The sequence below is a fragment of the Tetrao urogallus genome, assembly GCF_951394365.1.
Source record: "Tetrao urogallus genome assembly, chromosome: 5".
Lineage (NCBI taxonomy): Eukaryota > Metazoa > Chordata > Aves > Galliformes > Phasianidae > Tetrao > Tetrao urogallus.
In genome coordinates, this window is record NC_136818.1 from 33447644 (window position 1) to 33459844 (window position 12201).

At 36.7% G+C, this 12201-nt stretch overlaps 1 protein-coding gene across 1 annotated transcript in view; it reads left to right on the top strand.

The window, feature by feature from the left end:
- Positions 1 to 11298, top strand: part of SH2D4B (SH2 domain containing 4B) — a gene marked incomplete at both ends in the record, with an annotated part of 70061 nt that extends 58763 nt beyond the window's left edge. Inside the window, 2 exons of the mRNA XM_079536048.1 lie at positions 8275 to 8495; positions 11206 to 11298. Of these exons, the coding sequence (XP_079392174.1) occupies positions 8275 to 8495; positions 11206 to 11298 (314 nt within the window). The remainder of the gene's footprint in view (positions 1 to 8274; positions 8496 to 11205) is intronic.
- Positions 11299 to 12201: the final 903 nt, after the last annotated feature.

Here is a 12201-nt window from a genome sequence, read left to right on the forward strand (position 1 = left end):
AAAGGTGTGACATTGAATTCCTCACTGTAGAATAAATATCACCCACTGACATTCACTGATGCTTGCTCACATTAATGTGGACCAAATTGTGGATGTGAGCGCAGTGAGGCAGTGGGCAGTGTGTTTCAGAAGTGGTGGCAACAACAGTGGGTCACCTCTACTGGCACAGATTTTTAAGAGCGTGGCATGAAGGCTGTTGTTTGTTGCTGCTGAAAATACATAGATAATGGTGGTGACTGTGTTAAAAACCAGTGTTTTTCAGGCAATGTTTTATCAAATAGTGTTAACATGCTCTTTTTAGCTTCTGTAGTTTTTATGGAAATAAATAGGAGGTATTACTTCTTGAGTGACGTACACGCATTCTGTTCTATTCTATTTCAGCTACAGATCAGACCATAAGCCACTGTAACTGGTAACAAAGTTCTTTAAACTCCATGTGACATTGGTAGTCTCAAGGATAACATAAAGAAGTCATTCTAGACTTCATAGTTTTTTTGATGAATTGTGCCCTTCCCAACGTACACCAGTAATGTGTTCAGTTAACTTCAGAGTTCACACAGAGAATTGCACCCGTGGGAGAGAATTGAAAACTGCTACCTGAGGAAACTTGCTTTGAGTGATATAGAGGCTGCTTTTCTTAAGAGCATGAACTATAGCTTCAGTTCTTGCACTGAGGGAAGCAATCACTTCACCTTTCCTGCTTTTATTCTTTTTTGTACTTCTGAGTGACTGAAGGATTTGTATGTTTGACTTTTTCCTAGGCCAGAGCTAGTAGCTACTGTCATGCATTTGAACATTTATTTTAAGCCTTTTCTGTTCCACCTTATTAGAGGATATTTATTAAGCGTACAAAGAAGAAAAAAGCGAGCTATATTCTAGTCCTCATTTCCTCAGCTTCAGTTTTCTTCTTAGCTACTGTTTGTTACTTGTGCATATCTTCATTTGTTGTGGTCTCCAGAATCCATGACCCTCCTCTTCAGTTAGTTTCATGGCATACTATTCTTACTAGCTGTTCTCGTTCTTCCTTACAGTGGTTTATACTACTGCTGGTATGCTACCACTGCCTGTCAGACCGCTTTACCCGGTTGGAATTCTTATGCAGAAGGAGCAAGAAATTTTTCTGAAGAACTTGTAGCACTGGTTCAGCATAGGCTCAAAAAAAAAAAAAAAAAAAAAAAAAAAAAGTGAGGTTTGTAACGGTTTCAGTTGTAGATGATCTCTTTTTGCTCTGTGTACGTGCAGAGTACACATACTGAACTTATCCTACCACTATCAGGAAGGAGGTGATGTTGCTACAGCCTTTGTGTCCTTTTAAAATCCCTATGTTTTGTGGTGTTTTACTGCAGGAACAGATTTAAGTGCTTTTACACTGGTACAATCACAGTTCACTTTATGATTTTGTACTACTTTTTAATACATACCCTTAGCTCAGGTACTGAATGTTTTCCTTTTATTGTTACATTTTAAAACACAAGAGTGTTGTTGTTGTTGTTGTTTTTTTTATGGTATTCTCCATGTTTAATAATGCAATTTGAAACAGTTATTTGCTTTATAATTTTTAGTTTTATGAGATGAATGGGTATATAGTTTTTTGTTTGTTTTTTTTCCCTTTGATGATTCACAGTAAACAGATTTCACGCTTCTTTTTAGCTTTTGTTGTACCTTGCTCGCTAGAAGGACACCTTTACATCTCTTCGTGGATCATAGCAATTACCTGTCACGAGTGCTTTCTAAAATAATCTGGGACTCTCAAATTAATATGGAAGGCATCTATTGAAATTCTTTAGGTGAGCTGTATATGTAATAATTTCAAATAAAGAAATACAAATTCACCTCTACTAGATATTTGTCAATATTGATCATCTGCTTTTTTTTCCTCTGTATTTTCTTCACACTTGTGGTCTGTAAGCATTTGTGACAAAGTTTCTTCTTCTTGTATTCAAAATTTGAATGAGTCTATCTTTGAAAACAGCTTTCTATGATGGATCTGTGGGCTATTTACAAGACAAGACCAAGTAGGAAGCACGTTAAACCATGTGGGGCTAATATAAAAGCAAGATATTGCTGATAGACATATTTACAAGAAGTATAAGAGGTGAGAATTCTGTTTTGTTTTTTTTTTATAGAAGTACCTTTCAAACTTGTATTTTGATTTTTATCTACCCTGCTATTTCAGTAAACATTAGGAACAAACAAACCCATGTAGGCTCATCTAAAACCATCCCAGATGCAGTAGGATCTGTTTGAAATTTTAGCTCACTTTTCTCATGATTTCTTTCAAAAGTAATTGCCTTTAGTCATAAAGTTCTGAGTAGGTTGGCTATTTACATCCAACTATATGTTTTTTATCTTTGGGATCACGTAGGCAGAAAAAGCTATAGAAATTTCCTCAAATCACAACTTTTTCAATTAATAACTTTTTTATTCCAAATGTTGTGTCTGTCCAGCTGACTTATTCAGTTCCAGAAAAGGGAAGATTAGCTTAGAAAATTCTTTTCTAATTAAATTATTCTCTCTCAAAGTACAGTTTAGACCTGCCTGTATAATTGAACAACCACAGTCCTTTATATTATTCTGCTAACTTCTTATGTTTCCTTGTGTTTGCTCATTTGTCATATATACTTTCTCAAAGTGCTGTGTCCATATGAACTTTAGCATGTGAATTATTCATGCGATCATAGCCAAGTAATATTTAAGTTCGTGTGAGTTTTGATCTAATTCTGCCGAAGACAAAGGAAATAATAGCATTGGCTTGTCTGTGTTTTGGATCTTCCTTCCTAATTTTGACTGTAGAAATAGATCACACACTTCCCCAGTTATATGTCTTAAGTTGCATAAGCAGGATAAGTCTCTTTCCTATTATGTTTTATCTGCAAATGCTCATGATTGTTCAACAAATCAATTTTTTCATGAAATAGAATGCTTTTCATAATGGTAATGAAAGCACTTTTGGCATGAATGCTCTCATAATTATTTACTTAAGCTTGCATTTGTGTTGCTTTTGCAACACGAAAAAACCTTTCACACTGAAGTGAATTCAAACTGAGGAAAAAGTCAATGAAAAGCGAGAACGCGTCAGGTAAATGCATAGTTTCTGTTGCAAGGGGGGAGGTGAGCATTTCTGGGCTGTTTATAACTTTTGTCCCTCTAATTTCAGTCAACCTCTGATTTAAATCAGTGCATATGAGTGTGTTAAAGATGTCTTGATCATTAGGGGCAAGTTATGTTTCTGTACTGACATTTATATAACACGTGGTAGCAGGGCAATCTCAAAAGTAATGTCTCCTATTATGTTGGCCCACAATGCCAACATGTGGAAGTCTGTATGAAACAAATTAAATTCCTCCATACAGAAACAATGGCACCCACTGACATTCATCAATTCTTGCTGAAAGTTTATCAAGACCAAACAACAGATTTGAGCACAGTGAGGTGTTTCAGCAGTGCAAACAGTGATGTGTGAGAGAAGCCTTGTGACGGATAGCAGTACAGATTATTATGACTGGCATGCAGGCTTTTGCTCATCAATTCTGAAAACACACAGCTAATGGTGTTGACTATCTTGAAAATTGTGTTTTGTAGCTCTGAATTTGCTCTCTCAAATAGTGTCATCATTCTCTTTGTTTCTGCTGTAGTTTCCATAGAAATAAAGAGGAGAGATTAGTTTTGGAGTTACCCATGTGTTAGGTCACTGCTAGATCACATGGACATGTTCACAGTCAATGGAAATGACTTTAATTGAATCATCAAAAAATAATTTTAGACTAGTAGATTTTCTTGCCTTCTTGACAAATTTTATCAGCTTTTTTAGTTTGGGTTCATTCTTGTTACGGCATTGTCTTAACAAATGTTTGTGTACTTCTCCTGAGTTTCAATCAAGGATGTGTGTAGGATAATGCTGAGAGAAGTGTGGGAAGCTGAAGTATCGTTGCATAATATTTCAGAATAGTATTTTCTTGTTAATGAGTGTAGTGCAAACCTGAAGGCAGCGCCAGAACTTCTCAGCTGTGCCCACTGAACTCATAATGGAATCTGCAGTTGTAGTATGATCTTATTATGCTCTAAATAACAGGATGTTCTTTTTCCTTTTCTGGATGATTGGTGGCATTAAAAAAATATATATATATATATGATGTTTACAACAGAATTGTTAAGATTTGCATATCATCTACAAATGGTCGTGATATTATCTATATATAAAAAAGAAAGCCAGTAATTGGGAACAGATCAGTTGATGATTAATAAGTTTCTGTTCTATGATTTGAAAAATCTGTCCTTCAAAAACTTAAAATGCCTGTTCTACAGTATTGCAATTAGAATGTTTTAAGTGGGCATGTAGATTTGTATAATATGATGGGTGCATGCATTGTATGTAAGAGGGACTAAAATCAAGCGAGATGCTAGGATTTATGTTTTCAAGAGGAGTTACACCTTTGATCCTCTCCCAGTCAAAACTCTATTGCTCTTCTGCAGTTTGCTGTAGATAGTAGGTAGCACATATTCTCTGAAATAAATTATTTGAAATTACAGAGGGAACATATAAGGCAGCACTGAAATGAGTTTCAGTGGGGTAGCAGCTTCTATTCAAACACACTGGTACGTGTTGGGGCACTCAAAGTTAAAATGCTGATACTGATGTTTGCGAATAATTTTTTTTGCTGTCTATTTTAGAAAGTTGTGCATAGAGTACTGATTTTGCTACTTTGGGCCAAATATTCAGCTGGCATACATAAATGTAACTCTCTTAATGTTATTTACAAAAGTTTGAAGTACACCAACAATGCATTACTTTTTTTTTTTTTTTTTTTAAGAGACTGGCAAGGATTAGAAAGAAAAAAATCCCTTTCAAATCACCAGTGATTTCCTTTTCCAGAGACCATTTAATATCCTAACTAGCACAAAGAAGAGCATTGGTGATTGTAATCCTCTTACCAGAGCCTTGGGAAACCAAAGTTTCTTGACTTCAGTTCAAGCTATGTTAAATGTTCATAAGGGTTTCACAGATGTTAATTTCTCTAAGCCACTCCAGGAGTGTGCAGTGCCACTCTTTTGCTACTTGTCCTGAGAATAGTATAATATTTTTGAAGGGGTGAAGGAAGACTTTCAGTGCTGTGATCACCACCCAATGTACAATTGACCCATAGAACAATAAAGTAACTGGAAGATTAGAGAGAGAAGGGTGTGGGGAAGAAACTGCACTATTTGAGAGTCAGGAGAAAAAGAGAGGAAAGTATCTGGCTGACAGTTTATTGCACTATCTTTAGTAGAAAAGAGAATAAAGCAAAAAGAATTTGGCTGTGAGCAATGTAGCTTTTCTCACCAACTCAATGACAAAAAGTGCCCAGACCAAAAATACACTCTGGCAAGGAAGATAACATCATGTGGAAGCCTGCAATGTTTTAGCTCTACTGGTGGGATCTGACAGCAGGTGAGCAGATTCTTTAGTATTAAACTAACTGATGCTAAAAGAATGTGATTTTATATACCTGATAGTATCCTGAGACTACTGTTCACCATATAATGCAAGCCATCTTTTGTTTTGATTTTATTTTTTTATTTTATACAATTTTTTGTAGCTGCCGAATTGCCTAGGCCAACTCATTCCTCACCAGAGCTGTGTAATCATTCAGACCCAGGTTAGGCTTAGATAGGGGTAATTGTAACATCACCCACTTCCTATCCCCAAAGTTAGCAGTGTGTTTTTAACCTAGAATTACTGTATAAACATTGGTTATTGGAGCTAATATGCTATTTGTTGCTGATGGAGCTGATGGATCTTTCTTGCGCCATTGAGTGCTGTGAACTCATTATGGTTTATCTAAATTTGTTTCTAGGAAGGATTTTTCATGGAAGTAGGCATTGTAATATTAATAGAAATCTTTCTTAGTGCATTCAAATTCAGTTAGTTTAAAGGCTGGATGTTTGCCTTAACGAAGAATTGGATTTCTTGCTGTGTGTCACCTGGTATATGGCTCTGCATAATATGCTTTATTGTATGGATTCATACTTCTACTGTCTTTTCATCTGAGCAGAGTTTGAGAGTTGCTTTTAATGATTCATCTTGGATTTCTCCAAGTAACTCCGTTTTTAGTATTGCAAAGTGTAGCAATTGACACTGATAATGGAGCAGTTGCATGCTGTTTCTAACCAAGTGTATATGTTTGCATGTTTACTGCTTATTTTGTGTGGCAGGTGTAAAGATTTGTACCTTATTCAGCAGAGCATGTATGTATATTTTTGTTCTCAGTCCGATGATATTTCATTAGGGACCTCTGAGTCCCTCTGGTCTGAGCCTTTGTCATCATTGTCAGCATTGCAGCAAGTAAAACTGTAAAAGAAAATCATTACCTTAGGAAGACAAAAATGGAATGAGGAAGAACTTTCCTATCTTTCTTAACAGTGCACACATTGCTTGCTATTAGGATCCAAATCTCGTCAGTCCCTTCCCACACCTCCCAGAGTGATCATTTTCTGCATGGGCTTAATTAGAGCATCCCATGGTTTGGTCTTTGAGGTAGGCTCTGCTTTGTACTGACTGTCAGTTCCTGGGATATGCTTATTAATGCACTAAAAAACAGTGTGGTTTTCAGCACTTGAACTCCATGGAATGTTCACTGGGACGTGTGCAGGGTTATATAATGACAACCAGTTCCCTTAAATATAACATGTATTGTAATATTTATGTATTTAGCTTCACAGAGATTAACTTTGGAACATGTATATATATTATTTATTGACATTTATGCCCTTCTTGCATCCAGGATGGCCTAACTCAACATCTGTTCTTGATTAAAGTGAGCATCTGGTATTTTACAGATAATTATGAGACATGAGCTTATTGTCCTCTAGGCCTATCAGACAAATTGGAACCGAACTCTCCATGTGGACAGTGATATGTTTCAGATCACACCTTTTGCATTGTACTTCAGGGTTTATCTGTTGTACCCTGTTTGCCAGCAAAAGTACCAGCAACATCAGTGCTATATCCTAGTACCAGAAAGGAAAGAAGTGATGAGGATGTATCCAGCACAGAAGAATAAAATGGGAAGTTGAAAGCTCTGCTGTTGTTAAACTTTCTCCTTTGTTTACTAATTTGAATTTGTAATCCTTAATTCCTGAGAAATAGGTTTGTCGTACAGCAAAGGAATGAATTCAGGGAGGGGGAATGTAAAAAGCAAGTAGTTAGTGACCAGGATGTTGAGAGTTTTTTCCCTGACGCATTTTCTAGAAAGTTAGGTTGGCTCAGGAGGAAAAATAGCATAAAACCACAGGATGACAGGTATGTACTGCAAGAAGCCTCACAAAATTTTGTCCTCTCTTGTTCTAAAGCAAGGTGCATAACTCATTGTTCATTATGAGCCATAAACACTAGCTCAACTATGATTAACGTATCCAATATCCACTTATTTGTGTACCCTAGTTCATGGCTACACATGTATTAATTAAAGGAGGTTATTACTCTGAACTTAAGCCTAAAAGAAGAGGATTGCAATCTTTGTTTCTTGTTCTCCTCTCTAACAGCATTTCCTGGAAGAGCAAGCCTGTGACCAGATAACCTAATATGTTTATCTCTGTTAACAGTTCTGATAGCTGCAGGATTTGGTTTCATATAATCATGGAATCATACAATGGCCTGGGTTGAAAAGGACCTCAGAGCTCATCTGGTTTGAACCCCGCTGCTGCAAGCAGGGTTGCCAACCACTAGGCCAGACTGCCCAGAGCCAGTTTATTTTTGCTTTTGTTTATCTGTATGCATTTGAAAGAAGTTGTTGGGTCAAGAGAACCCCAGCAAAATGCTTTTTCTTCAGGCACTTCAGGCACTCACGTAGTTTTCATTCCTTAGAATCTGTTAAAACATTTGAAAGTCAGAAGCATACCAATACAATCACAAATATCAATGAGATAGATCAGGTTCAAATTGCAACGCCAAATTGTGCTAGTTCTAATAAATGATCTCTTGTTCACAAACCACGTGTCTGATGTACCTGTTGTGTTTATGCACTTCCTCTGAAAGTATGGTAAGGTGGAAAAAAGTGATTCTTAACCAGATAGTTTAAAGACATATCTAATGCAACACCATCACATCTTCTATAGCTAACTCTCAAAAGCAGATAGCAGTTACGTAGTCTCCGTAGCTGTAACTCCTCCTACAATCATTTGAATATTTAGTAGCTAAGCAAGTTTAGTTTTACTTAGACTTTGCACTCGTGTCATTGGTTCTGCTAAGTTCTGCCTATCTGTTGTCATCTTAACTGCAGCTTTTTTCTTTGCCAGGTATTATTAGCCGCCAGGAGGCAGAAGAGCTGCTGATGAATAAATCTGAAGGAACATTCCTGGTGCGAGTCAGTGAAAAAATCTGGGGCTACGCATTGTCTTATCGCCAACAAAGTGGGTTCAAACACTTCTTGGTTGATGCTTCGGGGGATTTCTACAGCTTCTTGGGGGTAGATCCAAACCGACATGCAACACTGACAGACCTTATTGATTTTCACAAGGTAACACTCACTAGGTAGAGATCAATAGTTGAGTGGAGGTGATTAATAATTTAAAGAGTAGCCATGTAATTTGAAACCACACTAGAGAGAAGTAAGGATAGCAAGGAAAGGAATATATGTGTGTATATATTCTAGAGTAAGCCTTGCTTTAACATTTATAGTTGGTATCTTTTGTTGCAGTGAATTGGAAAGCCATTCCCCTTTCTCTGTAGACATCTCGTTTGTGTTTTCCTTTAAGCATTCTTATGCAATGTATACTTTCATAGGCTAAAACCAGACTAATAAGGGTTGAGAGAATTAACACTTTTTGAGCCTCTATGCTTTACAGAATTGCATGGGAAATACCACAGAAAAGGTCTTTGAATGAAGTTTCAGCATTTTTAGAGCCTTTGATGTGAGGGCTGTAATGTGCGAAAGCAGAGCAGTGGAGCAGAAAAGAAAGGAATATAGAGGTTTTCTGTTGTAGGGAGGTGCTAAGAGTTGTTCCTTATCATCCAAAACAACTTTATGAGAGTAACTTAACTGAGGTCTTTGCCGAGTTTAGATGGGTTTGAATTACTTTGTCTCTAACTCGTGTTTCTGTTTAGCAAAAGGAGACAAAACAGAAGCACTGTTTCTGGTAGCATAGGCTGTTTTCATCACGTCAAATCTTTCTCCAAACTTCAAACTAATTCTATTTTTTTTTTTTTTTGTTCTTTCATACAGCATTTAATTTTTCCAATATTCAGTCTCACAGTCACTAAGCAGAGATGATTTTTCTTCTAATCTCCCCTTCTGAATCTTTGGTATTTCACTTAGTTTGCAACTTCTCCTCAGTCAGACCTGCAGCTGTAATCTTTAAATTACAACTGTTATTACCAGTACAGCATACTGTAAATCAATTCTTTTGGATTTGATTGGTTTAACAAAATGAACCTGAGTTTCTCAGAATTTGCATGTTATGAAGGAAGAGGAATTATAGCGTGACATTCTTCACAGAAACACAGATGGTCATCAAGGGCAAAAAATCCCAAACTCATTCAGGTTGACTGAAAACAATTTATTTGTTCTGGTTTTGTTATGACTTTTCTCATCCTAGGCAATCGCTGTACTAGAAATCTATTTACAGACAGCAGTAGAGTACTTCTCAGAAGCTGAATAGCTTTTAGTTCGCGCTAAATTTTTTTAGATATTTCTTGATAATAGGTGTTAGTTCCCCCTGTATTAAGCCTATCAGAGTAGCTCCTTCACCTTTAATGTCACCACACAGTTCTCTTTTAAGTGTCTAGCGTAACAGCTACATTAAAATTCTTCCCTTTGACAACCAGCTCTGTAAGCTTCTTTATCCTCTCTCTCATACGGTTTTCTCAGAAGCTTCTCTGCCTGCCTATTCTGGTGATGTACATTGTCAAGTGCCCTACAGCCTTTTGGTAACTGGCTATGCAATTTTGATTTCTCCAAATCATAAACCTTTCTCTTGCAGCTATTGCAATATTATTTGGAGCAATTGCTGCTTCCTCATTACTGTTTTTGCCGAGAGTACAGCTTCCTAATGCAAAAGATGCCAAAATTCCTTGAAGGTTCCTTTTCACTTCCAATCAAAATGAGCAAGGCTGGCATAACTAGTCCTGCAGTTATTAGCGCTTATTCATTTACAACTGCTTCATTTCAATTACAAAAAGTTAATACAAAGAAATCAATCCACTGATTGTTAATGGGAAGAACAAATATCTTGCAGAAAGAATGTAAATTTCCATTTTCTTTGCACCTATGTACTGTGCAGCAGGCAGCAATAATACATCCATGATATTGCTAAATCCTTGCATTTGCTTTCTCATAACTTTCTCAAAAGCAGTTAACTTGAGTAATAAATTTTCTGAACTTAGCTTGATGAGTGACTGGGGTGGAACCACATCTTGGACTCTGCGTGTGTTCTGAGGAAACCAGGCACCAAATTTCCACTGCATTTTAGTAGAAACTGGATGCCTTTTGAAAAATTTAGGCCTAAAACTTGGATCAAATTTTATGCCATTGCAGTCAGTAACAATGGATGTGTAAATATCCAACTTATGCAATAACAAAAATGAATTATTATTACTCTAGAAGTAATGCAAAGACCATGTTCTCTACTGTTTTAGTAAGTTCTTTACTATTATTATTCATCTTAGTGATAAATTACTAGAATTACAGGTTTGTCATGCGAGTATCTAATTAATGAAATGAGGTGCTATTTTTAAAGATTATTTTTGCCTTAGCAAGATTACTATCTTCAGCTTCTCAGCCAGAAAGCTGTTACGCTGTTGTGTGTGAGCACTCAGCATTGCACTCTTGCTCAGTCTTCTTGGGAAAGTTTCCAGCATCGCAAAGGCTGTGGGAGTAGCACAGTAGGACTGCTATGTCTGTTAAATTAATCATTCAGAACACTTTTTACGGACATTTATAGCTGTTTGTCTTAGCATAGCAACTTAGAGGTGAGTCAAATCACAGCATTTTTTGTGCATCAGCTATTTGATACTGGCACAATTTACACAATTTACCACTGACATAAATACCAAATAAAGCAAGAAGAAAATAGTTGATAGGATCCCTTAGCCGATCTTATTTTTATCAAGTATGCTTTGTAGCTGATTACCAACAAGTGATATATTTTTAATGCTATCAGCTTTTCTTAGAATTCAGGGAAAGACTTAGAAGTCTATGAATGATACTCTAATTTGTTTTACCTTTCTAGGAAGAAATCATCACATCCTCAGGTGGGGAGCTGCTACTGGAGCCATGTGGACAGCAGAAGAATCCACCAGACTACAGCCCTTTATTTGAGTAACCAGGACTCATTGGAATGTGTTCTGGGTAGCTGCAGTAATAATCGATACCCACAAAAGTAAACACCAAAAAGTAATTAACAGACTTTAGAAGCCACTGGTCTTGTGGCCAAAGAGTGTCCTCATTAGAAGACCCAAATGTGTCTGGTTCACATGTGATTTATCAAGATTATTCATATTGCAAGCTTTTTAAAGATGAAAAACTACTGACAGATTACAGATGAGGACTATTTCCAGAAATTTTTAAAAGGTTGTGGCCAATTGTAGTGAAAGCTAAGTTGCTGTCCTAATTTTCCTGACATTTAAGATTGAAAATGCAAAATCATATACTTCTAACAGATTGAAGTATGGTTGGGAACTATTCGTTGAGCCTTGTGTAATGCACCAGTATTGCTGATCAAGCTCTTTTTTCCAAAGCAAAATTGTCAGGTTCTATGGATGATCTCTTCACTCAGTTGTGCACTTTCGGAAGCAAGCAATGCAGTCTTAAAATGTCCTTTTCCAGTTTGTGATTGCTCAAATGACTAGATATAGCTGGAGTCTTTGTATCCTGCTTTTCAATACAAACTGGCAAAGTTCACTGCAGCAGAGACAATCGGGACAGTCATTCTCATTCTGTTTACAATTACATGCAGTTGAGCTGCCCCAGAAGGAATTCTCCAGTACAAAAAAACAGTCAGTTCGAATAAACTTGTTATTCTGGTAACCACTGTTTGATTTGTAGTAGCAACCACAACTCATACTGACCTTGTCATGTTTAGGTTTTTTCTGATGTACAAGATACGTGCTGGAGATTCCTACTTTTACTTTGCTATAGTACTAGATATCTTCCTTGGTAGTACTAGATATCTTTCTTGACTGAGCTGTAAGTGGTACTGTAACATCTCATAACAAATCAATTCAGG